The 27,268-nt window shown below is 48.5% G+C and overlaps 1 protein-coding gene and 1 long non-coding RNA gene across 2 annotated transcripts in view; one reads left to right on the plus strand and one right to left on the minus strand.

Annotated features, from left to right (window-relative positions):
* SEMA5B (semaphorin 5B) overlaps positions 1 to 27,268 on the plus strand; it is a 116,585-nt gene that overhangs the window by 79,461 nt on the left and 9,856 nt on the right. Inside the window, exons 3-11 of the mRNA XM_031680480.2 lie at positions 2,224 to 2,323; positions 7,622 to 7,667; positions 18,033 to 18,095; positions 18,453 to 18,551; positions 19,037 to 19,250; positions 19,917 to 20,202; positions 22,522 to 22,657; positions 23,791 to 23,998; positions 24,103 to 24,310. Of these exons, the coding sequence (XP_031536340.1) occupies positions 2,224 to 2,323; positions 7,622 to 7,667; positions 18,033 to 18,095; positions 18,453 to 18,551; positions 19,037 to 19,250; positions 19,917 to 20,202; positions 22,522 to 22,657; positions 23,791 to 23,998; positions 24,103 to 24,310 (1,360 nt within the window). The remainder of the gene's footprint in view (positions 1 to 2,223; positions 2,324 to 7,621; positions 7,668 to 18,032; positions 18,096 to 18,452; positions 18,552 to 19,036; positions 19,251 to 19,916; positions 20,203 to 22,521; positions 22,658 to 23,790; positions 23,999 to 24,102; positions 24,311 to 27,268) is intronic.
* On the minus strand, positions 14,700 to 19,912 carry LOC140697964 (uncharacterized). Its single transcript, XR_012075341.1, has 4 exons — positions 19,827 to 19,912; positions 17,449 to 17,535; positions 16,078 to 16,212; positions 14,700 to 15,015 (listed from the first exon to the last, which is right to left on the minus strand). It is a non-coding gene; the product is annotated as an uncharacterized lncRNA (long non-coding RNA).

The raw sequence follows: 27,268 nt of genomic DNA on the forward strand, positions 1-27,268 counted from the left end.
ATTTCTCCTGCTTTGCTGCAGAGCCATCATGCCACCTCTTCCCCTGTTCAGCTGCCTACATCTGGAATACCCCTGTTGGAAGGGAAGAAGAGGGTTAAACTGTGACCCAGTTGCTACTCTTGGGGAGCACCCTGTGTGCTGGGGACAGGCAACCCTCTCACCCTGACTTCTTCCTGCACAGAGAACAGATGAGCACTTTCAGAGTGACAGAAACACACAATGTGAATGGAACGGGAAGGGTAAAGAGAGTATGGAACAAAATAAGATCAGGGTGGAGAGCTTATAATCCAGGAAGGCTTCCTGGAGGAAGAGGACCCTTGTCTTAGTCTCTAAGGTAGGATGATATCCTACCAGGATTTCCAAACGTGGCCCTTAGGTCAGCTAAAAACTCGACCTGACTCCAGATTCACTCCTTATACTGAGATTGTTCAGGTGCCATTGCAACTTCGTGACAATTCTTGCCAATAGTCATCTGCTGAGGGCAGAGGCAGATACAAGAGGTTTGCTTCATTTTGCTGCAGCATTTTCTTTTTTTTTTTAATTGTGCATATCACACTTTTTTTTGAAAAACATCCAACTCACAAAACCTTCAGTTCTCTAGGGAGCGATTAAGTCTTTGCCTTTCGTGCAGAAATGAAGGGCTGCTTTTACTCTGTAGTGCAGGGATAATGAGCAATGATTTATTTCCCTTGGATTACACACACACACACACACACACACATTTGTGCACACATGCACACACACACTCACTCCTCTGGCCATTCTGGAAGCCAATCACTAATGCACTGTGGGGAGAAAGCACAGGGCCTCTCACATTTCCCCCTCATCTTTCCCGTATCAGCATGGAACTTCCTCTGCCCCACAGCACTCTCATTGCTAGTCAGTTCCCTCCCATCCGTGAGGAAGGGGCTGAGGGAGAGCTATGAGGGGGCTGTGAGCCACGGTGGGGGAAATAGGCTTCCAGCTGGAGGGCAACAGGGAAAGTCAGCTGGGCGCTGTTCCCCAGACCACTGCCCCATCCATCCGGAGTGCTACAAGGGCTCCTCTCTGGCCACCCAGTCCCCATGAAAGACTTTGGCCTTGGCTGGGAAGATCCTTCCTTGGAGACAGATGGACACTTCCTACTCACCCTCCATTTCTTCCACCTCTGTGTAGCTTTGTCTGAAGACTTGATTCTTCTTATACAGAAAGGAGTTGAGGATTATTTGTACATTCATTCAAATACTTCCAGGAGCTGGACAGAGCCTAGAGATCCAAGAAGCAAAATCTTCCCTGTCCACCAGGGAAACTACTGGGTTAGACACCCAGGCAGATGGAGGCTTTGATGGCAGTCAAATAGAGGTGTATGGGAGCCCTTTACCTTGCATGAGGGATTCAGGGAAGGCTTCTTGGAGGAGGTGGGGTGGGGATGGGGGCAAATAAGAACTGTTCATTGAGCAGGAAGAGAAGTGTAAAGGTCTACAGGTTCCTGTAGGATAGATCTGGAGACGTGCACCACAGTCTGGTTGAATGTAGCTGGGGTGGAGGATTTGAGGGGGGATATACGAGCTGAAACATCATTCTTTTAGTGCATCACTAAATAATTAATTTGTCAGGCATTCTACCTCGAAGGACACTGGAACCAGAACCCAAAGGCCTTCACAGGAGCTGGGATTTTTCCTAGGGGCAACTAGGAGCTATTAAAGGGTTTTAAGCTGGAGAGTGACATCAGATTTGCATTTTAGAAAGACTCCTTGGTTGCCATGTGGGAAATGGACTGGAGGGGCAGGAGTGGAAGCCAGGCCAGTTAGGATGCTGTTGGCACTAGTCTAGGCAAGAGATGATGGTGGCTTGGTGGGGGGATGGAGTACAGAGGGCAAGATGGACAGATTTCAGGACAGCGTGGAGATAGAACAGACAGGATTTGCCAGTGTGTTTGGTGTGGCTGTTGAGGGTCTCAGGAGTCAAGGATGATTACAGGTCTCCCTTTGGGCAGCAAAGGGGGCGACTGGAGCCCTCCTCTGAGCTAGGGAACAAAGCAGGAGCAGTGACAACACCCTCACCCCCTGTCCCCTAACCGGCTACTCACTGAGCTGGTGGAACCCAGGTCTCTGGGGTGCCTCCTGCCTCACCACAGCCTGACGGCAGCCCTGATGGCAGCCCTTCCATTCTTGGGTCCGATGCTGGTGCAGCTGGGAGTCCCTGGTCCAACAGTAACCGAATGGCTGCCTCTCCCTCCCCTAGATCTGAAGCCATGGGTCTCTAACTTCACCTACCCTGGAGCCCGAGATTTCTCCCAGCTCGCTCTGGATCCTTCCAGAAACCAGCTCATCGTGGGAGCCAGGTAATGAGGTGTAGGAGGGGTGGGTCCAGGACTGGGGGACCAATTCTAAGTGAATTGGGCGGAGGGAATATTATTTGGGATGACCCACTGTGGGGCCAGGCCCTCTGTGTGTCTGAATGTCTGTCCTCCACAGAAGGAAGCATTCCTGGGGAGTGGTGGGGAAGGGTGGCAGGGAAGCGACCTCTAGACCTTCAGATCTCAGCAACCCACAGTCCTCAGTGTCCGGCAATTATTGAGGGCAGGAATGCCCACTGGCGACCTCCTAGCCCCTGTCCCTGCCATGCTGCCAGGACTGGCCTTGCTAGTGTCCTCCCTGGGAGCTTGGTGCAGAAAAGGTGCCCAGGAGCCCCCTGCTGGCCAGCTGGTTGCCTGCACCTGGGACACGGGACATGTGCTTCTTTTATGAAGGACCTCACTTCCCTGTTGTTGCCTGACCTCGGTTAGCTCCACTGTCCAGGTCTGCTATTCAAAGGATAACACGCTCTAGGGAGGACTTGTGGAGACTTTGTGGGGTGGAGTAGGAGAGAATTCTCACAAAATCAGAGAACGTTAGCTCTGCTATTGAAGGGAGCTTAGAGATGATCTACTCCAGTGGGTCTCAAAGAGTGGTCCCACATCCACAGCACTGGGGACCTTGTTAGAAATGCAGGTTCTTGAGCTCCACCCCCGACCTGCTGAATCAGAAACTCTGGAGGTGCAGCCCAGCAACCCATGTTTTAACAAGCCCCCTAGGTGAACCTGATGCACACTGAGGTTAGAGAAGTGCTGGTCTGATCCAACTACCCTCGATTTAAACATGAGGAAGCAAAGGCTGGAGAGGGGAGGGTAACCTTCCCAAGATCATGTAGCAGAAAATGACAACAGAATCTGGGGACTAGAACTCAGGTCCCCTAGCCTCGGGGCTAGAGTTTTTTCTGCCAACCCATGTTACCACCTCCAACTATGCTGGAAGCTCTCCGCCCCTAGGGGTTCTGATTCAGCAGGTCTCAGGTGGGGGAGGGTAGCCACTGGGTTGGCACCTCCGGGCTACACTATATAGCTGACTGCCCTTGACTTCTGGACTTCCCTGAGTGCCCTCACCCCTTCATTTGCCATGTGAAAAGGAGGCAAGTCAAGGACAGAACTCTGGACCAGATGAGCTGCATTGTTGTCCTAGGTGATCTTGACCTTTGAGCCTCAGTTTCCACGTCTGTAAATTCTGGGTCACCATCTTTATGCTGCCAACATCACAGGGCTATTAGGAAGCTGGGGCTAAATGCATTTTTTTTTAATTTTGAAATTAACCTATTTTTCATCAGTGATGTGTGTTGTGGTGTAACATTCAGAAGGTACAAAAGTGAAAATTAGGGCCACCCCTCGTACGCCAAGCGGAGCTCCTCATTTGGAGGCATGCCCTGCGGTGAGTTTGTGTATCCTCTCAGAGGTAATCTCTACATGCGCAAGTGTACAAGAGTCGAGACCTTATTTTCCCAGCAAAAAGAGTAATTATTTTACTGTTTATTTTGAGATAATCGTAGAATTACATGCAGTTATAAGAAATAATAGAGGAGGGGAGAGAGTATATAGCTCAAGTGATAGAGCACATGCTTATCATGCAGGAGGTCCTGGGTTCAATCCCCAGTTCCTCCTCCAAGAATAAATAAATAAATAAATAAACCTAATTACCTCCTCACTAATAATAATAATAATATTCATCATCATCATCATCATCATCATCATCATCCTATCCTTATACCCCTCACCCAGTTCCCCCCAGTGGTAACATCTTGCATAACCACAGTACAACATTACAGTCAGGAAGCCAACGCTGATTCCACCCTTCTACCTGATTCAGAGCCCACCAGTTTTACATATGTGCTTTTTAAAATCTTGATGCCTTTGAGATAAGTCAGAAAAAGACAAATACTGAATGTTATCGTTTATATGTGGGATCTGAAAAGATAAAATAAACGAATGAATATAACAAAACAGAAACAGACTCACGGATGTAGAGAACAAACTAGTGATTACCAGTGGGAAGAGCGTTGTGGGGAGGGGCAAGGTCAGGGTAGGAGATTAAGAGGTACAAACTACGGTGTATAAAATAAATCAGTTACAAGGATATGTTGCAGAGCACAGGGAAATAGAGCTAATATTTTATAATAGCCTTAAATGGAGTATAGTTTATAAAAATTTTGAATCACTAAGTTGTACACTTGGAACATATAATATTGTAAATCAACTATACCTTAAATAAATAAACAAACAAATATATAAATAAAATGCCTTTGCTCTGAATCTCATGGAAGCGTTTTGAAAGCTGCCATTCATTCCACACCTGCCACGCGCCAGGCACTATTTCATGTACCACATGTGTAGTAAAACATCTAAAAAGGTCCAGTCAGTGTTGTAAATCAGGCACAGAATAAATCGTGTAACCTTCACAGTAACCCCAGGCAGTAAGCTCTACGATTATCCCCACTGTCCGGACCAGGAGTCTAAAATGCAGGAGGGCAAGCCTCCTGCCTGTGCTCACACTGCTCCTGGTCCGCGTCCTCCCTACACGCGGGGAGGCATCCCTGGGCCTGGGTCCTCGAGCCTGGCTGTATCCGCAGAGAACAAGGAGCAAATTGGTCCGGGACCGGGTCCCTTGCATCCCTTACAGCGAATGAAGTGGGTCCTCAGTGTCTTCCTTCTGCCCTTTTCTGTAGGAGCTTCTTTCCTTCCTCCTTCTCTTCTGCCTGACATTCCTCTCCCTTCTTGGTGACCCCCTGGGCCTCTGGAATTCAGGCTAGGGAAATCTTTTATTCATTTTTACCCCACTTTATTCCATAAGGGGTTTAGGGTGGATCAGGCTACAGAGATTTCTCTCTGTTCTCATCTCCCAGAAGAGCAGACGTGGATGTTGTGATGAATGATTTTTGATGGGATGAAAATGAAGAAACTGATGCAATGTTTCCGCTAATTTTTTAAAGCTGTGAGCAGATGCCTGTGTTACCTGAGCGGACAGCTGGGGCAGAGCCACATGCTGGAGCCCATCTGTCCTCAGGTTAAGGGGCCGGGGGTAGGGGGGTGAGCCTGCCGGTGAGGCCTGCCGAGACAGCAGAGCAGCTGAGTGGGTCCTGGGCCTGGAGCCAGAGGTGTCTCCTCAGGCCCCCGGATCCACTCAGCAGGCCCCCTCCCTCTCTTTCTGGCCCACTCCACAACCTTTCCCCTCGTTTCTCAGGACAGCTGAGACAGGCCAGAACTTTCTAAAGCAATTATTCCTAAAAACTTAAAGAACTGAAAGAAACGGCCAAAAGAAAATGTACGAAGGAAAGAAAATTCTTCCGGAAAACCAAGACTTCACATCTGCTTGACATTACCTCTGCCTTTTAACATGCATCACCCCACCCCCGTCCTCACAGCCCTATGAAATAAGAAAGACAGACATTAGTTTCTCCGTTTTACAGATGTGAACACTGAGGCCCTCAGAGGCCCCTCGGCAAGTGACGGAGCTGGCATTCTTCCTGTCTCTGCTGCAGGGGCTCCTCTGTGAACCTGCAGTCACTTTCCTGTGGCTCTCTGCCCTGGGGTCCTGCCACCCTCCGAGTCCATGCACAGTGGCCTTGTGACTCCAGAGTCCAGGCAAAGCGATTTCGGCCTCACCTGACACTAAGAGTGCTCAGTGAGTGGGTGATAGTCATAGTGGTGCTGTCAGCATCATTATTGTTTAAGGGTTTTTTATTTTTCTAAGACATTAAGACTTTATTTTTTAGAGCAGTTTTAGATTCACAGCAAACTTGACAGGAAGGTACAGAGATTTCCCATAGACCCCCTGTCCTCACGCATGCACAACTTCCCCCACCATCAACATCCCCCAGCAGAGTGGTACACTTCGTACAACTGATGAACCCACATTGACACATCATTATCACCCAAAGTCCAGAGTTTACTCTTGGTGTTGTACATCCTATAGGTTTGGACAAGTGTGATATTATGTAGTCATCATTATAGTATCTTATTGAGTGGTTTCATTCTAAAAGTCCCCTGTGCACTGCTGTTCACCCGTGCCCCCCACTCTCACCCCCAGCGACCACTGATCTTTTAATGTCTCTGTAGTTTTGCCTTTTCCAGAATGTCATATAATGACATCATACAGTATGCAGCCTTTTCAGATTGGTGTCTTTCACTTAGTGGTGTGTATTTAAGCTTGTCTTTTCCATGTCTTTTCATGGCTTAATGGTTCATTCCTTTTTAACACTGAATAATATTCCATTGTCTGAATGCACCAGAGTTTATTTATCCACTCACCTACTGAAGCACATTTTGGTTTCTTCCAAGTCTCAGCAAATATGAATAAAGCTGTTATAAACATCTGTGTGCAGGTTTTTGTGTGGACGTAAGTTTCCTTTTTTAAGGTTTTGGAGCAGAGGCTGAGCATATGATGACAGCAGAGTTTGAGGAAGACTAGCTTGGCTGCCCTGTGCAGGCGGAATTGGGGGAAAGGAAGCGAGGTGGCCAAGGGGTAATCTGGATAAGAGGAGACAGGTTGGTCCAGGGAGGTGGCCATGGAAATGTCAGATTCAGAGTCATTGACTGCAGGAGGGACTGCGGGAGATGAGGGAGAAGACAGATCATATGACATCACTTATGTGTGGAATCTAAAAAAATGCCAAAAATGAACTTATTTTCACAACAGAAACAGACTCACAGACATGGAAAACAAACATGGTTACCAGGAGGAAAGGCAGGAGGGATAAATTAGGAGTTTGGGATTTGCAGGTACTAACTACTATATATAAAATAGATAAACAACAATGCCCTAGTGTACAGCATAGGGAACTATATTCAGTATCTTTTAATAACCTATAATGAAAAAGAATATGAAAAAAAAAAAGGAAAGCAACAGGACCCCAAGGGCCCAAGAGCTCCATGAGGCTTGAAGTTGAACAGAAACAGGTTCCACGGCTGGGAGTGGGACAGGAGGTTCTGCCCTGGGCCTGCTGGGATGGTGGGGAGTAGAGACAGCATGGGCTTTGGAAGCAGAGGAGTCTGGGTTTCCATCCTACCTCCTCCACTTACTGTCTCTCTGACTTGGATCATTTACCTAACTTGTTTTCTCATCTGTAATGGAGTTTTCTCTCTGTCCTGCTGGGGTTGCTGTGCATAGTATATGAGCTAGTGAAGGTCAAGCTCACCCTGGGGTCAGCCCACCATTGGCCCTCTGCTGTTGGCACCCTGTCCTGGCAGCCGGTGAGGCAGGAGCCAGGAAGCTGCTTCCTGGGGACCTGCCTGCACAACCAGCTTGACTTACGATCTCCGTTTCTGTTTTCACAGGAACTACCTCTTCAGACTCAGCCTTGCCAATGTCTCCCTCCTTCAGGTACATTTGCTTCCCTTCCTTGTAATTTCCCTGGTATTTGGGGGCTGGGGCAGGGGGCAGCACAAGGAGCAAGATTCAGAATTCAGCCCCTAGGGTTGAAAACAGGGGACCTGTGCTCTTCGCACTGGCCATGGACTCACCCTGGCTGTCAGGGTGACTGCTGGGAAGAGACTGGGAAGTGGGGCATGGCCGAGTAAACGGGGAGGCACGCATGGGGCTCCTGCACTGCGCAGAGCTGCTGCTGAGGACAGGAGGGAAAGAGCACCAGAGGTACGTGTCCCTGTTTGCCTGGACTGAGGGGTCCCAGGATGCAAGACTTTCAGTGGTAGAACCAGTACAGTGCTGGCAAACTGGAACTACTGGTCATTCTAAGTCCAGAGCCTGAAGCCACAGTAGGATCTCTGGGTTTGTGCCTCAAGGGAAAGTGTGTCCCTGGTTCCTTTTTCAGCCTGGCCTGAGTGATCCCGTTTGAGCTCAGCATTTTCACTGAGCTATGATTGATTTATTATCTGCTGCCAAGAAGGATTCCCCAAGCATAATTCCCTAAGTGCTTTGGGAGGCGTTTCAATGGGACTCCTTGATCCAGAACATTTATCCCAGATTGAGAAGCAGATGCCAGATCATTTCTGCAGAGGCTGAACATTCCAGAGAAAGGAAGGCCATCTCTTTGTCAATGAGGAGAGACCCTCAGTTCCTGTTTCCAGGGGAGGCTTGCTGGTCCCCAGAGACCAGGTGTTCACTGAGCGCTCACTGTGTATCAGAAGTGAGCTAGGGGCAGAGGTGCTGTAAGACAAGCCAAGTCTCCAACCTCCAGGACTCACAGCACAGCCAGGAAAAGATGATGAATAATATGTAAAACCTAATTAGAGACTGGAGAGGAGTTAGTCAGGTGTTTGGAACAGGGTTTCACTGCAAAGGGCAGTCGGGGAAGGAGAGACCACCTTGGTGAGCTGGTGTGACATTCTGGGCTAGTTTCTTCTGGCTGCAGCTGGACCTAGACCCCCCCAGGGGCTGTTGCAGCTGGCAGCCACAGAAGAGGTAAGAGGGAGCAGTAAAGCTGTGACCACCAGCAGGGAGGAACCAGGAAGAACTAGGGGAAACTGAAAAGAAATGCCATTCATCCATTTATCGGCACATCTATCCTCCTGCCCACACCCTTATTAGCCAACCTGCCCATTCATCCATCCAACCACCCACTTGATAAACGTTTATTGAATACCAACGAAAGGTTGGGTCCAGTCCCAGGCATGGTACTAAGCACCTGCGATCCAAAGGTAAATAAGACCCAGGCCCTTCGCCTGAAGGAGCAAGCATGTAAGAGATCATAAGAGATTCCCTTTGCTGGATGGGAACCATGTGGCATGTTCCTGGGACCTGGGCTGGAGCAAGGAGGAGTCATTCCTAGAGGCAGCTTCCCATGTCCTGCCAGTTCAGTCATAAGCAGCCCAACCAGAGCCTAGTTTCCAACTGGTATCCATGGAAAATGAAACCAAGATGCCAAACTCAGCAGGTCAGGGCCTGGAGGAAGTTGATGCAGAGATGGTCCAAGGCGGGTGGAAGAAAGTGGATCCAGAGGTCCTGCTCTGAGCTCAGGGACTTGGCTTTTTATAATGTTACCATAGTCTGCAAATGAAGGTCTTCTGGGAGCAATAAAGTGGCCAAAGGAGGGAAAAAGAGACAGATGCACAGAAGTAATGAGAGTGCTGTGGGAAGCACGTAGAAAGGGGTGTGTGCCAGATACAGTGGGGGCCCAGAGACATGAAGAACTCCACTCCCTCAGGTTCAGCAGAGTCTGCAAAGGCTTCCCAGAGAGCTGCTCTTGGGCTGGAGCTTAAAGAATGGGGGTTGGACAGACAGCTAAGAAGGAGACACAGAGGTGTGAAATAGCGTGGACCACCAAGGGGGCCATTGTGACCACATTGTGGGGTGGGAGTGGGATAAATTTGGAAGATGAAACACAGGAACAGAGAGAGGCTACATTGCAGAGGGTCTTCATTGCTGAGCAGAGGGGTCCCTATTTTATTGTGAAAGCAAAGAATTTTAAGCAGAGAAGTGGCATGAACAGATTTGGTGTACAGATCACCTGGCTCAATGCAGAGAATGGATTTAGTGGAGGAGCCGGTTAGGAATAAGTGCAGTAATTAAAAGTGCAATAATTCAGGTGATTGATGGGGAGAATTAAACTAAGGCAGCAGAGAGGGGATGGAGAGAAGACAGAGGAAGAGATCTTTAAGTGGCAGAATCACACAGGGCCATAGCATCACACAGCTCCAGGGAACACCAGGCACCTTGTCTTCTTTATGAAGGTGACCCCTGGAGTTGGGGAAGCTGGCAGCCCTGGAGGGCTTAGTGAAGGCTTGGACCACAGTGATGCCATCTAGGTTTCTGGCTTGCAGAACTAGGTAGCATAAATAAGGGTAGGGGTGGAGCTAGACTGACTCTAGGCAGTTGTTCTCCCTTGGTTGCTCACTAGAATCAGCAGAGAAGCTTTAAAAAGCACTGAAGCCTCGGTCTCACTCTCAGGGATGAGGGTTTAGAGTACAGTCAGGCACCAGGATTTTTAGACTCCCAGGTGATTCGTATGTGCAACCAGATTTAGGAATCGCTATTCTAGGATGTCAAGAAGGCTTTTTCTGTGGATGCTGCCCAACTGGTTTGGCTTCCCCAAGTATCCTTGACAGCTGACCTACAAGTCCCAAGTCCCATACCTTACCAGATGTTAGGACTCTCCAGCTTGATGATGGGTCCTGGTATTTGGGTCATCCAGATCGGTGTGGATCTGGTCTCAGCCATGGGAGGGTACCTCTGCCAGCCCCATCACTTGTGCTCAGCCTCAGGGTCTCTTCTGAAGGGCCCTGAGGACCAACTACAAGTGCACCAGGAATTGGTTTTACCACCTTCCAGGGTATCTCTTAGGGGCCTGACCCCAGGAGTTCAGACTGGATTCTTTGTAATAGAACTAAGGAGAGAAATAAATATATTGCATGTCCACATCCCCACATCTCCACCTCCCCACCGGAGGGGGTACCACATGGCCACAAAGAGGAGAGAACGAGAGAAGTGGGAGTGGGCTATCCAGCATCCCCTTGACTAGGCTGGAGGAAGACCTCAGCCAGTGGTCTCCTGGTCTTCCTCCTGGTGAGAAGGCCCTGTCTTTTGACCCTAAAAGCCAAGCTTCATCTAGTGCTCCTCCATTGCCCTATCTGGAGCTTTGGGTCCCTCTTTATAAGCTTTCATTCCACAGCATCTGCTATCACAAGTGGCTCACGTCAACCAAGCACTGAAAATGAGCTTCACCACTTTGCCAACAGGAGGAGGCAGGGCCGAGCACCCCCACCACACCCCCAGCGCAGCTTCCTTCACTCTCCGTACTGTGTAGAGTACCCACTGCAGTAACTCTCCATTACAGCTACTGATCCTCCAACATGGCTCGAGGGTATGATTTGACCAAACTTAAACCACTGTGCTTTATTGATAGTTTAAATAATTAACATCCCTTAAAGAAAAAAATCTAAATGCAAACAGTTTATGCAAACCAGTATCCATTAAAAGGACTTCTGAGCACCTAATACCTATTCACAATTTATGTGTAACTGACTGTACTTCAACTTCTAAAAAAAGGCTGAGAAAAAAACAATTTATGTGAACTATTTCTTAAGGAAACTAGAAAAACCCAGCCCCCTTCCCAATTCTCCAAGCAGCAAGTGAGGAGAGATGCACGTAGCAGCAGAGGGGGCAGGACATCAAATCAGCTCACCTGTGATAGTTATTTATCAGTGTAATTTAATAAATGTCTTTTGGGAAAGAAAAGGTAGCAAGTGGTTGACAATGTTGAGGGGCTGCTGATGATAAGCTTACTTGGATTTGCCCACCAGGAGCTCATAAGTGACCTTTGCCAGAGCAGTTCCAGGGGATGATGTGGCTGGAGGCTTCACTGCAGTGGATTTATGGTCTTGGGCTGCCACACGTCCTCCAAGTGCAGAAATGGGGACTGTTCTGCAACAGGACACATATAGGGCTTTGTCTGCGCCTGGACAGATGGTGAGGCTGATTCTGAGCTGTCTTCTAGTATCTCCACATTGTACAAACTAGGCTGGCAGCATCAGAATTGTTTGAAATCGAAACTCTGCTAGTGGTGGACTTATCGCTCAGGAGATGTTTTAATTGTCTCAGGCATCGTCCCTTGTGTCCAGGGAAGTTGCTGAGTCTACAAGGAGGTTATCCAGTTCCAGGCTGTCTCCACTGCTTTTTCATATAGCAGAGAACCATTCAGTTACTCTGTTAGAGATTGCCAACCTGGGATTTCTGGGACAGTCCTAGTTGAAAGCATTCTGCATGGCAGATTGATCATACATGTCTATCACTACTCCTTCACATAATTTCACTAAGAGAATAGTGAGAAAATGTAAAAAGTATAGATCCACAATGACAGAACAAAAGAGTGGAGACAAGACTAAACGCATTCTGGGGAGATGGAAAGTGAATGGAGCAATCAGAAGTGATTTAGCAGAGCAGGACAGTTTACAGAGGGAGCTATGGCAGAAAAGCAAGATGACTCCCTAGAAGGCCTCAGAAATTGGAGTGTTGGGTATTGTGAAATGTGAGGATGAGGTACAAGGCTAAAAGGGGGAAATAGTTGAAATTATCTAAGTTGAGAGGTTGGAACCCAGATCTCTTGTCCCATCCCACACAGCAATTCCTTCCTCCATTTTACCCTCCCCAACAAAAGAAGACTAAGACCCTTTCTTTGAAGACCCAATTGTTGAGGGTCCAAATTTGGAGACTCCAGGAAAGGTGAAATCACACTGATGGGGTTTGGCACTAGAACAGTGTTTCTCGTTTTTCTTCTTTTGTGTAATTTGTTTATTGAAGATACCTGGTGATTTGTCCTACAGAGTTTCCCACAATCCAAAATATGCTGATTGCAGTGTGGTATAATTTAACATGTTCCTCTATTCCCTATATCATCTGTAAATTGATGGTTAGATCTAAAGACTTAATTAAATTTAGATTCTGGCAAGATTACTTCATAGGTGTTATTGCATACTTTTTAAAGAAATACATAATATCTGATTTTCTGTGTGTGTGTGTGTGTGTGTGTGTGTGTGTGTGTGTTAGCGCCATTGATGATGGTTTCCCAGATCCATTAATTCTTTAGGTGTTACAATGTATTGGCTGGACTATTGTTAGGAGAAACTTCTCCTCATCTACTATTTGTTTACCCAATAATATGGTCATACAGGAGAGAGGCAGGAGAAATGTTTGATACTCTGTCTTTATTCACCAGTTTTCAAATAATGAGCTGGTTTGGTAGTATCTGTCGATGATGATCAGAAAAATTTATTCTTTTATTATTATTATTATTATTATTATTATTATTATTATTATTATTACAGACTCATGGCTTTAAATATTGTTGATGTTTCAATCCATTGCAGTTATCTTTCATGACTATTCTATCTTTCACCAGTAGGTGGCCTTTTCAATTTGGCTTCTGGGTCCCATGACATGATGACCCTAGTGGTCTTTGATTGCTCCCTTGCTATTTGGTGTGAGTTGTCCCAGGCAGTCTGTACAGTACCTGCCCCAGACCTGGAATTAGCTGTTTCTCCAAGAAGCCTTTACTTCTTTCAGTGAGAAGTGGTTAGTGATTTATTTTAAATATAAATAAATAGCCAAAAATCACCAGACACTTGAGGAAAACCTCTAAAGTGAAAGAGAAAGATCAAAACAAACAAGCAAACAGAATGAAAGAAGCTGTAAGATTACAAACAGGAAAAATGCAAGAAATACAAGAAAAAATTTTAAAAATTAATTAGAAAAAACTAATTAGAATCTTCTGGGATATAAAAAATATATTTTGTTTCTAAGACACTAAATTAAAAATATGAAAATTAAAAATGTGATTGAGGAAATAAATTTGAATTGAAGGATTAGAAGATAAAATTGAAGAAAAATCTCTCAGAAATTAGAGCAACAACAAAAAACAAGAAATGAGAAACAGGAGAGAAATAACAGAAAACTAGAGGATCATTGCACAAGGGCCAACAGTGGATTGGATTAGTAACAGTTACTAGAAAGAGAACAGACGAAAAGATGAGGAAGAAATTAAGGATGAAATAACATAAAATTTGCCAAAACAGAGGATGAGTCTTCACATTGAAAGGGCTGACTGTGCTCCCAAAAGAGACCTGCAATAAGGCACATCAGTGTGAATTTCAGGATACTGTTATCAAAGAGATGATCCTAAAAGCTTCTAGCTTTTTTTTCTGAAAGAAAGAAAAGGGAAGGAAGGAAGGAACGAAGGAAGGAATGAAGGAAGGAAGGAAGGAAGGAAGGAAGAAAGAAAAGAAGGAAGAAAGAAAGAAAAAAGAAAGAAAGAAAAAAAGAAAGAAAGAAAACGATCACTACAAAAGATGGGGAATAAGGATTATACCAGACGTCTCAATAGCAACAAGACAATGGAGGAATAAATGCCTTTAAAATTCCAAGTGAAAATTATTTTCAATATAGAATTCTATATCAAAATGATCAACCAAGTATGAAGATAGAATGAATCAGACATGCAAGAATTTTTAAAAATTGATCTACCGTGTTCCTTTTCATAGGAAGATACTGGAGATGTGTTCTACCAAAATAAGCAAGTAATTCAAGAAAGAGGGAAGTGTGGGATTCAGCAAACAGGAGAGGAGAGGAGGTAAGTCCCAGGTTAACAGCCAAACAGGAGGCCTCAAGAGCAACTAGTCCATACTTGGGCAGGAGGCTGGAGGTTGGGGCAGGAGGAAGAGGATGGGAACTAATTGGTTATTGGAACCATTTGTGTGTACAGTTAGCAAATGATATTGAAGGGAACTGTTGGGCATTTGGGAAAAGTGAGTGATAAGTACACTGCAAAACAAGCCAATGAAGAAAATCGAGACAATTATTCAGTCCAAGAAAAATAAAAAGTTGGTTACGAAAGGAATATTTATCAGAATAGGCATAATTCATTAGTTCTCAGATGCACATGTTTTCCCATTTACTGAGTCTGAAATCAGGCCACATCCTTCTGTCAAAGGCATCCTACAGTTACCTTTGGCAGGACCGCAGTCTGTGTTCTGATTTGAGGATAGCAACCCATTGACATTTCAGTCCACAAACTATTTTAGGATCATATGAAGAGAGAATATGAACCCTAGTTTTTCAGAAAAACTTCTGTGGACACCTTCTGGTAAGCTCAAGAAAGTGCCAGCATCCAACCTGCAGAATGGGGTCAATAACTTGGAATAAAATTCTGGAAACCAGAGTGAAATACTCTTGAAGAATCTCTGCATCACTGACATCCTGGGTGGTTCCAAAAAATGATTGTCTAAAACAAGCAAAGAAAACAACAACGAAAAAGGAACATTGACAACTTTTCTAAGTAATTCAGAAGAGATGACCTGTGAATTCAAAGAAGGTTTAAGAATACTTAATTTGCTTACATCTTTCTTTGTTGTATGCACAAGATTGATAGATGATTAAAATGTATTTCTAAGTAAGAGCACTTGCAATAAGCTTACATTAAAAATTTAAGTAATAAAGGAGTTTGGCAGCATATTCTCTTAATGGTTCATATTACAATTGATGATGTCTTACATTCAGAGAAATCTGGGGTACTGGTTGATAGCAGTGAACAATTTTTTTAAATTTTATTTTATTGAGTTATAGTCAGTTTACAATGTTGTGTCAATTTCCAGTGTAGAGCACAATTTTTCAGCTATACATGAACATACATATATTCATTGTCACATTGTTTTTCACCGTGAGCTACCACAAGGTCTTGTATATATTTCCTTGTGATATACAGTATAATCTTGTTTATCTATTCTATATATACCTGTCAGTATCTACAAATTTCGAACTCCCAGTCTGTCCCTTCCCACCCCTCTCCCAGCAGTGAACAGTTTTTTCATATTCACAATGGTGTAAATACTGGTATTGATTTTAATGTAAAGTATTAAATAATTAATTTTACATAATTATAATGTGAGGACAGGGAGAGGGGAAGTGCTCTGGGGTGGGGGAAAATAGGGGATGGGTAAGTGGAAAAAGCTTTCACGTCCGTAACAGGAAGTCAGAAGATGAAGTCTGAGACTGATACATATTTTTGAGAAACTGGATTTTTAAAAACATGTACAAAAAATAGCTAAAAGAGTTTAAAGTAGGTCTTGAGAAATGGAGTTGGGATGTGGGAGGAGTCAGTTGCTGGGGTTTCTTTAAATTTTTTCATACGCTTTAACTTTTTCAACTCTGTGCATCATTACTTTGGTAAAAATAATTTTTAAAATAAAAAATAAATAAATGACTCAAACAAGTCTGTTTTGTTATCATTATAAATACACATTTTCAGGCCATATGTTCTAATTTTTGGTTTGAGAAATCTACTCACTGTAAGAGGCTGTAGGATGTAACAGAGAGCTTGGCTCTGATGTCAGTTGTCTGGGTTTGCATCTTGGGTTTGTTGCTTAGTAGCTTCGTGACCTTGGGAAAATTGCTCAGCCTCTCTGAGCTTCATTTTCCTCACCTGTAAAATAAGCAAAAGGCCACATGTCTCACTGGCTCTGGTAAGGATTAGAGAGAGAGGTGTGCCAAGTACCTGTCTCAATGTTCAGCATTGTGTGACTTTAACTCCTTTTGATTGTGCACACCTGTCCCCCATCCTCCCCCACAATGGGATTCCCACCCCTTTAGAGATAAGGCTGACCCCTTCAAAGTACCCCTGTGCTCAGGGACCCCATGGCCCCAGCAAAGTCTCTTTGTCCACACAGTCCCCTCGTAGCTGCCCACTGTCCAGAGCTTCAGGCCCACATATCTGCAGTGTTTATGGGTCATTGCCCTTTTCTGCCCCCAGAGGGCCTGAGTTTGCTTTTTTATACTCCTCTTTCCTCTCACATCAGTCTGGGAGCTGATGGGGTGCTGAGCATGATAATGGCTCCATTGTTCCTGTTCAGATGAACCCCATGGCTCGGGGACCAGATGCCAGGGGTCATTTGCCCTCTTCCAAGGTCTGAGAGCAGAGGCCTGAGCTCCAGGCCTGGAATACCAGGATGAGCCCAGCCTGGCCATCGGTCTGATGGAGGCATGACCAAAATTGTCACCAGCTCCTGAATCCAGAATCTGCAGGCGTCAGCTCTCCCTCTGCCCCACCAGGCAGGTCCTGGGGCTGAGGGTGGGCTGCAGCCTGGACAGTAGAGAGCAGCCTGGCCTCTCCCTCTCCTGGCACCTCCTCTCCTCCCACACCCTGGCCCCTGGAGCTCTGTAGGTAGCGACCACACACCTAGAAGATTTGTTAGATTTTAAAAGTAGGTGGGGTTCTGCCCCTATTTGCCCATTTGGATGGAGGAGCAGTTGCTTAGGGCTCCCTCTCCCAGGACAGGTAGGCAGTTCATGTTTATACATGTGACCCAGAAATATATAATGAGCCACCCTCCAGGGCTGACGCTGCCTGAATGTGAAGGGTATGACTCCTCCCCCCACTGCTTTTTGCAGTCTGGAAGTTTAGGCAGAATAGATGAAGAGGGAGAGGGGTTTTCTGGGTGGGGTTAGCCCTCTCCGAATGCCATAGGCACTTGAGAACAGGTAATGTCCTCTGGGTCCCTGAGTGGAAGCTGCATGCCCAAAACGTGACCCCAAGATAGAGCATGAGTGATGCTACAGGGAAACAAGGAAGCAGACGGCACAGAGGTGGGGGGAGGGTGGCAAGTGAGAAAGGGGAAGTCCTGGGTCCTTGAGACAGTGGAATAAAGAGAAAAAAACACACCTAGCCTTTGAATCAGGAATGTGGGTTCCAATCTCTGCTTTACCACACACCAGCAGCGAGTCATACAGAACTCATCAGTTTCTTCATCTGTTAAGGGAGGGGAAAAAACCACTCAAAACCACTTTCCAGGGCTGTAGTGGGAAAGTGAAATTGATCTCCTGTATTTAAGGTTTGCAAATTTAGCCTTTCCTCCCTCCCTGCTTCCAGTTCATTTGAGACACATCTGGAGGCGCACTGCCCGCTTCCCACTCAGGACCTGGGGTGGGATTGAAAGTCCTCCTTGGCCACTCAAATCTCCCCAGCTGACCCGGGGACAGAGGCCTGGGGAGGTCCCTGGCCAGAGCCACATGGGGAAGATGAAAAGCTGTTGCTCCAGGCCTCCCCCTGACACAAGCAGATGTGAGGGTTTTGGGCTGAGGGCATGTCTCTGGATCAGAAAGTCTGGGTGCCTTGCTGGGTCCATGTGGCTTTTGTGAGAGAAACCTTACTCCGCAGGCCGTGGCCACCCTTTCCCAGCTCCCTGTCCTCTCCTGCTCTGGCTGTGAGTGCCACAGCCTTGTGACATCTGTGTGCTCCTCCCACAGGCCATAGAGTGGGCCTCCAACGAGGACACGCGCCGCTCCTGCCAAAGCAAAGGGAAGACCGAGGTACGTGGCCTTGGTAGCCAGGGGCCTGCGTGGCTTGGAGCCAGCAGGAGACTTGTAGCTGTGGGGATGGAAGGGCATCACGTGGGCTCCAGGCCGCCAGCCTGGATGAGCTGGAGGCCCCCAGTGCAGGTGAGGATGCAGCCTGAGCATCTGAGTGGGCAGTGAGGCAGGGAGACAGCCTGGGAGGGAGGTGTGGGGGAGGGGTGTCCACAGATGCAACCTCTTCTTCAGACTTGGGTGCATCTGGGGCAGAGAAGAGAGCTGTTGGATATTTGCAGTGCAGCGGCATGAGGGAAAGACACCCAGCACCGCACCTGGAGAGCTGGTACCGCTATTACTTCCCCTTTCTTACTTCAGGAGGAGTGTCAGAACTACGTGCGAGTCCTGATCATCACTGGCCGGAAAGTGTTCATGTGTGGGACCAACGCCTTTTCCCCAGTGTGCTCCAGCAGACAGGTGGGGGCACCAAGGGGTTCTCTTGCCCCGGCACATAGCCTTGTCGTAGGGTTGCCAGTTCAACACAAGAACCAAAACAAAAGGAGATGCCCAGTTAGATTTGAATTTCAGATAAACAACAAATGGTATATTAGGAAATGTATGTCCCATGTAAGATGTGGGCTATACTTATACTAAAAAAAAAATGATTCATTGTTCATGAGAATTCAAATTTAACTAGGCCTCCAGTGTTTTATGAGTCAGCCTCACCATGGAGGGTCCTGACTAGGGGCAGGGGCCCAAGGAAGAAGGAGCTCTTGACACAACCTCCCTCTCCATGGTGGCTGCTCCCTCAGAGGGACTAAGGGTGGGCAGTGAGGAGGAGGTGGAGGCAGGGAGAGGCCCAGGGAGCCCATGGGCCCAGGAGGAAACAAAACTCTGGGGTGGGAAGAACAGGTAGCCCCAGGGTCTCAGGGAAAAGCACCCCATCTCCCCATTGTCCTCAGGTGGGGAACCTCAGCCGGACCATGGAGAAGATCAATGGTGTGGCCCGCTGCCCCTACGACCCACGCCACAACTCCACGGCTGTCATCTCCTCCCATGGGGAGCTCTACGCAGCTACGGTCATCGACTTCTCAGGTCGGGACCCTGCCATCTACCGCAGCCTGGGCAGTGGGCCGCCACTTCGGACTGCCCAGTATAACTCCAAGTGGCTCAACGGTAAGGAGGCCCGGCCCCAGGGGGCTCCCCGGGTTTGGACCCAGCCAGCCCACCCCGGGCCCCATCAGTCCTCCTTCCTGCCCAACCTCTGAAAGGGCCCCGAGGGAGTCAGATGCTTGCCCAAGAACCACAACATGTCAGAGATGGACTCCAGGTGAAATCACAGAGGTCCTGAGGACCTCAAGCAGATGGAGGGCAGGCTATGAAGGCAGAGAGTTAGGAACTGATGAAGAGAAAGGTTATGGGAAAGAAGAGATTGGGGGAGGGCTATATGAGTTTCCTGACCCTGGGAATTAAACCCCTGCTTCTCCACTAACAAGCCATCTGGCAAGCCGTCTAACAAGACCTGTCTGTGCCACAGTGTTCTCACCTGTAATATGGGGGCAATCATTGTACTTACCTCATGGGTTGTTGAGAGGATCAAATGGGCTAATCCATATAAAGTACTTATAATAGTGTCTGGTGCACAGTGACTGCTCAGTCACACGTGTTAACTCTTACTATAACTGCACTTTGTGTTGTACTTACATAGAGCCCCCAGGTCACCAAGCTGGCAGGGGGTGTCAGGATGCTCACCTGAGGAAACGGAGGTAGTCGAGTTCTCCCAACGCTGCCCTCTTCCTCCCTCCTGGCCTGACCCACCCGTTGTTCCTCTTCTACCCTCAGAGCCAAACTTCGTAGCAGCCTATGATATTGGGCTGTTTGCATACTTCTTCCTGCGGGAGAACGCGGTGGAGCATGACTGTGGGCGCACCGTGTACTCTCGGGTGGCCCGCGTGTGCAAGAATGACGTGGGGGGCCGCTTCCTACTGGAGGACACTTGGACCACGTTCATGAAGGCCCGGCTCAACTGCTCCCGCCCGGGCGAGGTCCCCTTCTACTACAATGAGCTGCAAAGTGCCTTTCACCTGCCCGAGCAGGACCTCATCTACGGGGTCTTCACCACCAACGTGTGAGTCCCTGTCCTCACCCTTCCCTTGATGTCATGGAATGGCTCTGACCTGCCTTCATAGCCTGGTGGCCTTGGGCAAGTCCCTCTCTGAGCTCTTGTTTCTCTTTCTGTAAAATGGGGACTGCCATGCATTCTGCACTGGGATTTGGTGACTTGCTGCCTCTGGAGAGGTAAGCACTCATTCTGAGTTGCTATGAAGGGCATGCCTAGGCCAGATAGGAAGAAAGTAAAAGAAGCTGGATTGTGGCTCCAGGAAGGAAGACTTGCTGGTGATGAAAGTGAAGGAGGCTGCCTTTGATGAGGGCGGGGATGGCAGCCCCAGGCGGTCTGACAGCTGCCCATCGGGGAGGCTCAGAGGGCGTTCTTTACCCTTCCAACTTCAGGACTCTATGATCCTGCTAAATCTAACCAGCAGAGTCTTCTGGCCATCCTAACTCTACTGGAAAACACAGGCTGGGAATTAGAACCTCTTTTGTTTCCTAGTTGTGGGGAAGGGTAACCCCCATGGAGATCATGAGACCCTCCTTCCACTGCCTCCTCCCATGTAATGATTGACCATTCAGGTGATTTTTGTATGGGGGATGTTGAATGGGCAGCAGAGACCAAGGAATGCGTTTGTTGTACAGGATGCTGTGCGGGGCCCCTTGTAAGTACATCAGAAACATACGAGCCATACAGTGGTGTTTTCTTACCTTGGGCCCCAGCTAGCAGGCACTGGATGAGGGCCAGGCTAGCTACAGGGAGCACGGCCTGAGGGGGTGGACACGGAGGAGAGTAAAGCTGGGAAGCAGGAACAGAGAAGCCATGTAAGCCAGGGGACAGACCTGCAGCATAGCCCACACAGGCCAGGAGCAGACAGCTGGGACTTAGTGACCAACCCACTATCAGCAGCAGACGGTGGGCAGTTGTGAGCAAAGGGCAGGAGTCACTGGAGAGGCATCAGGGGAAAAGGACATTAGTGTAGACCGCAAATCATTTATGTACTGTGTTCCTTCTCCATGCGAGGTGCTTGTTGTGGCAGAGGTCAGGGGGTCTGGGGACACACTAGGGAGCACGAGCAGACTTGACTCTGTCCATAAGGAGCTTATGTTTTTAAGAAGGTGATTACAAAATGCTCAGTTTCAACTGTGATACATGCTACAAAGGGAAAGGGCAGTGTGTAGGGAAGCTTCTGTCAGTATGGAGGGATGATGATCAGGGAAGGCTTCCTGGAGGAAGTGACGTCTATAGGAGGGCTGAGAATTAACTAGGGGAGAGGAACATTCCAACCCGAGGGAACAGCATGTACTTGGGGTGGGAGGAAATGTTTGGGGAACTGAGACTCAAGTAGCAGGAACCTGGCAGGTGAGGCGAAAGACAGGAGAGTTGGCTGAAGGGCGGGCATGGGATTATGTCTGGGGAAGGGCCTTGTAGACTACTTTAAGGATTTTGATCTTTATCCTAAGAGTAAGAGGAAGTCATTGAAGGGTTTCAAGCAGGACAGGGGCTAGCTTGGATGTGCATTTTGCAGTGCTCCCTCCAGCTGCTGTGTGGAGAATGGATTAGAAGAGATTGGACAGGCTGTGGGGACACTCCTGGGGAGACGGTGGGGGCTGAGACCAGGCAGAGGGGGAGTGAAGTGCACACATCAGGGAGAGCTACTAAGTGCTGAGAACAGACCTGGAAACATTTGGTGTAATGGTGTCCTTTCTCTGAACTGTTCACATCAGACTCATACACGTGTCTGACTCAGTGATGGAAAGGAATCAGAGGGATCATCTGGCTCTGGGTATTGGGCTGCAGCATAGATAACCGGTTTGATAACCAGGTTGTTGTGTTTTTTTTTTTTTAATAAAATAAATAAGACAGAATCAACTGAAATAAAAATACCAGAATATAATGTATTTAGTAAGGGTAAGTACTGATTCATGAAAATTCATTGCAAATGTGTATCGTGCATGTATGTGTATGTCATACTGAGTTGTAATATAAAATATATTTCTTACAGTGGGCCATGGACTAAAATGTTTGGAAACCACTGACTTTACTTGACCCTCCCACTGGATGAAGGAAGGGGATGAGGAAGTAGCACAGAAGGGTCCACCAGTGCAGTGCTTCTCATCAGTGGGTCTTTCTTTCCCAGAGAGTCTCCAGAATGTGGGGACCATGTCTCCTCCTTCTGTAATGCTCCTGTGGTGCAGAAGTCACCAGACTCATCCTAGGTGCCTAATAAGCCTTGGAGCTGTACCAGGCGGTGACTTTACAGCCAGCTGTGGGATTTACGGGGAGGAAGCCGGGGCTTCCTAGGAAGGCAGCACCCCGTCATCTCTTGCCTTTCAGAAACAGCATTGCCGCATCTGCTGTCTGCGCCTTCAACCTCAGTGCCATCTCTCAGGCTTTCAATGGCCCGTTTCGCTACCAGGAGAACCCCAGGGCTGCCTGGCTCCCCATCGCCAACCCCACCCCCGATTTCCAGGTACAGCTTCTCCTCCTCTTCCCCTCTCCTTACCACTTTCCCCCAGGCTACCAGCCACAAGTTGATTCCCAACTGCTTAATGCAAACACCAAACGTGTCCCTGCTGATCTATGCCCATCTGTGGGGTCTGAGATGGTTCCCTATGAGGCTGGTAACCCCAAGATTGTGAAGTGAGAAAGAGAGAGTGGGAGCCTGCTCTGAACCATCTCTAATGTGACCCCTCACCTTCAGAGAGGCAGGGAGGTGGGACCTCAGCTCTACTCAGTGTAGGGGACCAGGAGAGCCCTCACAAGCTGTCTGACCAGAATTTGGGGATTTTAGCTGGAATTTGCTTGCAGTCTACCCAGCATGACTTGATCCTGGTCTCTGAGTGCCAAGAGTCCAGCCATGGTGGTGTGAGCATCCCCAGTGTGTGACAGAAGGGGAAGAGTCATGGGGCAAAGAAAGCTACTGATGGCTGACTTTCATGTCCATCCAACTTCCTGCTCAGGGGGCAGTATGGCTCTGGGAAAGACCTCAGGCTTTTCAGTCCTACAGTCCTGACCCAGATCTAGTCCTCCCTATGTGCGACCTTGGGCAAGTCACTCAACTTCCTTGAGTCCCTACCCTTATCTGGCACATCGGGATAATACTGTCGACCTCATAGATAGCTCGAGGGTTGATATGCACCTGGCACAGTGTCTAGAATGTAGTAGAATGTTTAGTAAATGGTAGTTGCCTTCTAGCTTTGGTTTAGAAGGTGTAAGAACCTTGAGCTGAGAGGGACACAGGAGAGGGAAGGCGGGGCTTGGCCCAACATGGAGGAGGGGCACCTACAGCAACAGCATGAAATCAAACACTTGTTATCCACACTCAAACGACCCATTTTTAGATAATCCAGCCCCCCTTTCGTCTTCCTGTCCTCTTCCCCACCCCTGGCAGGTCTCTCCATCCCCATCCTTCCAGCCTCATTTCCCCCTAGTTCCCAAAGAACAGCCATCTCCATGGAAGAGGGTGAAGGGCATCCTGCAGGGATGCTTGGTTGGCGTGGGGAGCAGGGATTGGAGAATCAGTGTGGGTTGTGGGAGGAAGGAGGGGATAGCGGATGGCGGCAGCCAGGTGTCTGGCACGCATAACCTGACTCCCCGCCGCAGTGCGGCACCCTGCCCGAGGTGGGCCCCAACGAGAACCTGACGGAGCGCAGCCTGCAGGATGCACAGCGCCTGTTCCTGATGAGTGAGGCCGTGCAGCCGGTGACACCCGAGCCTTGTGTCACCCAAGACAGCGTGCGCTTCTCACACCTCGTGGTGGACCTTGTGCAGGCCAAGGACACGCTCTACCACGTGCTCTACATTGGCACCGGTGAGCCCACCGCGCCTGCGCTTCGAGTGGGAGGAGTTTGAGGGGTGGGGGCTGGACTGCAAGGTTGCGGGGCTTTCAAGGCCACCCTCATTTGGCCCCTCCAGAGTCGGGCACCATCCTGAAGGCGCTGTCCACCACAAGCCGCAGCCTCCGTGGCTGCTACCTGGAGGAGCTGCACGTGCTGCCCCCCGGGCGTCGGGAGCCGCTGCGCAGCCTGCGCATCCTGCACAGCGCCCGCGCGCTCTTCGTGGGGCTGAGCGATGGCGTGCTGCGGGTCCCGCTGGAGAGGTGCGCCGCCTACCGCAGCCAGGGGTGAGTGGGCGCCCGGGACGGCGGGCGGGCCTCCGCACCCAGATAACCCCGCAATCGCAATCGCCTTCGCAATCGCGCTCAGGAGGTGGAGCTTTGGAGAGGTCGACCTCGGGTGGCATCCTGGAGCCGTCTCCAGTTGAATGCCTTTGGACAAGTCACTTAACCTCTCTGAACTCTGGCTTCCTCCTCGTGAAATCTCTGCAAGGTTTTTGTGAAGGATAATTGGGATAATCTGCCAAAACCACTAATCACTTCCCTGAGGGAAGGAAATATGTGTTGAGCAAACGGTGGTGGCTGTTGTCATCCTTGTTGTTAAGCCCACAGTTCGGGCCTGTGGCCATCTCTAGTCCACTTGATTTACTCTCAGTCCCTTCAGTTCAGAGTGGTCTTTAACTTTGAAACCACAGCACTTATTCTCCAGATGTGAGGACAGGTGGAAGATGCTTTTATTATAGACCGGACCCTTGGACTCTTTAATCAATAGAAATTGATAAGACACCAGAAGAGAATTCCAGGCAAGGCTTTACTGGGGCTCGTCCTGCAGCAAGAAGCAGCAAAAACAAGTAACAGGTGCCCTTGCTCACTCTGGGAGAGGAGCTGCTTGGGTCCTGAAAGGGGCTGATGTCAGGGGTGTGTCCGAGTGTCAGACAGAAAGTGTAGCTTCAGTGGTCAGCCCACCCCCTTGGTGGCGCTGTGTGCTGGGATCACGCACAGTATCCTGCTTTTGCTCCCAGTGCCCTCCTCTTGATCCTGACACCTCAGAAATGGCAGTTGGTTTGTGGCCTTTTTGTATCTTATTGTTCATAATTGCCCCAACTTCAGGTAAAGGGTCCCAGGTCCCAGACTGTCTCACTTGGAGTCAGCTCCCAAGTTTGTTCCTCTAACCTCCCAACTTGAAAGAGGCAGAGAGACCTGGCCTGGGTGGGATGGAGGTGAGGAACAAGGTGGAGACACAGCATTCGCATCCCAGCTGCTTCTGTAATCAGTTCTTCACACCTTAGCTTCAAATGGATTCACAAATTTGGCAACAGTGACACTAGCATTTAAGCTGGAAACAAAAGCCTATCCCAAAGCCAAATGGAAAGGTATCTCAGACTCCTAACCATGTGAGGCTACCCTGAACTGCACCCCCTCACTTCAGAGATAATCAAAAGCTGCCTTTAGCTGGTGTAGCCACAGCCAGGTGGGCTCCTGTGGTCTTTGCAACACAGGGACCTCCTGGATGTGCCCATCTGTCCTTGAGACTAGGGAGACAAATGGCATCCCTACTGCCAAGCGTTATTCTCCAGCCCCAGCAAAGTGTGCTGGGAGCTGAGCAGAGGCCTGGGGAGATGGGGAGGAGGCTGGAAGGTCAGGGTGTGACAGCGGGGAGGGGGTAGGGTGTGGCAGTGGGGAGGGGGTAGGGTGGGCAGCTGGGAGACACCCAAGCTCCCCTCAGCCCCAGCTCAGGGCTCCATCAGCAAAACACCAAATATTTGCTAAGCCCTCCCATGCTCAGAGCACTTTGCAGGGCTGCCGGCATGAGAGGAGGGAGGCAAGACGAAAGAGGCCTGAAACACTCTCATTTCCCTCAGAGCTCTAGATGTCTGCTTGGGGAGACATCTTGGCCTGAATCTGATGTGTAGGGAGAGACAGCGGGGGTTAAAAGGGAGGGACTCATGTGGTGGGATTGGGCATACCTGGGCTCCATCTCAGCTCCATCATCCACTCACTCTGTGATCTTGAGCAGGTTACTTAACCTTGAGCATCGGCTTTCTCACCTGGAAAATAGGGGGAAATTGTGATGGAGCAGGTGATCTTTAATTTTGGCAGAGGAGTTAAGGATTGGGAGTAATTTCATGAAGTACCTATTCCAGCGAGTCATCAGTGGTGTCTAATGTCCTTATTCCTTTTTTATCTCCACAAATGCATTTAGGGACCCTCCAGCCTCCTGGGGTCTCTGGAGTCTCAGACTCTGTGACACTGAATACAGACAGTGAATCACATTTCCCTCATATCTTGTGTTCTTCTTTAACTCCTGGGTCGTTATTAAACTTTTCGCATGTACCTTGTTCTTTAACAGGTTGTAAATCCTTGAAGGCAAACCTACTATACCAGTATTTTTTATACTCCATCAGGGGCTATGCCCAGCCCCAGGCACAAAGTGGCCTTCCACACGTGACTAATCTTTCGGTTGATTGATTTTTTTTTTTTTTTTTTTGGCCTGAAAGGAGGTTCGTGCAGGAGAGGAGTGGGGAATGGGATGGAAAGTGGATTGAGGCCAGCTGAGAATGCCAAGGGAGGATTTTGACTTGAATCCTGTGACTCGGGGCACTGAAGTGGTCTTTGAGCCAGGGAATGGAGTGACAAGCCGTATGAATAGGTGTTTTACAAAGATCAATCAGACAGCGAGCGGCATTGTCGCGGGGCAGATGGTTGGCCAGCGTGAGCTGGGGTGGCTTTAGGCCAGATATGAAGTAATGGGGTCTGCAGTGGAATGAGAAAGGACGAAGCCGGGACATTTCCTTAGTCACATGGCACTGCAGGGGAGACAGGGAGATCGCCGTAGAGTGGCTAGGTAGAACAGCAAGGTAGACAGACAAAGGTCAGTTTGGAGTCTGATACTTTTTTTTTCATTCTATTTGGTTTCCTGAGTTTGGGATAAGAGCTCTTGATGTGCACAGTGGGAACCCTGCCATAAAGCTATAGGTGGTTCAAAACATGTAAAATGTGAGTCTCTTTATTGCAAAGTTTATAAAATGACCAGAGTAAGCCCATGCTGCCACCAAGCTGTGTACTCTGAGAGTCTGGGACCCACTGCCCATCACACTATAGCAGAAATTGTGCTGTTGTGAGGCAGGTTGTCACAGGGTTTTACTAGGGACCAGGATCGACATTTCCTACTTTTCTCCTTATTCCTTCCAAAGCTGGCAGGAAGCTGAGGGTGGGTAAGCAGAGTCCTTCAGGCCCCCTCCTCTT

The sequence above is a fragment of the Vicugna pacos genome, chromosome 1, assembly GCF_048564905.1.
Source record: "Vicugna pacos chromosome 1, VicPac4, whole genome shotgun sequence".
Lineage (NCBI taxonomy): Eukaryota > Metazoa > Chordata > Mammalia > Artiodactyla > Camelidae > Vicugna > Vicugna pacos.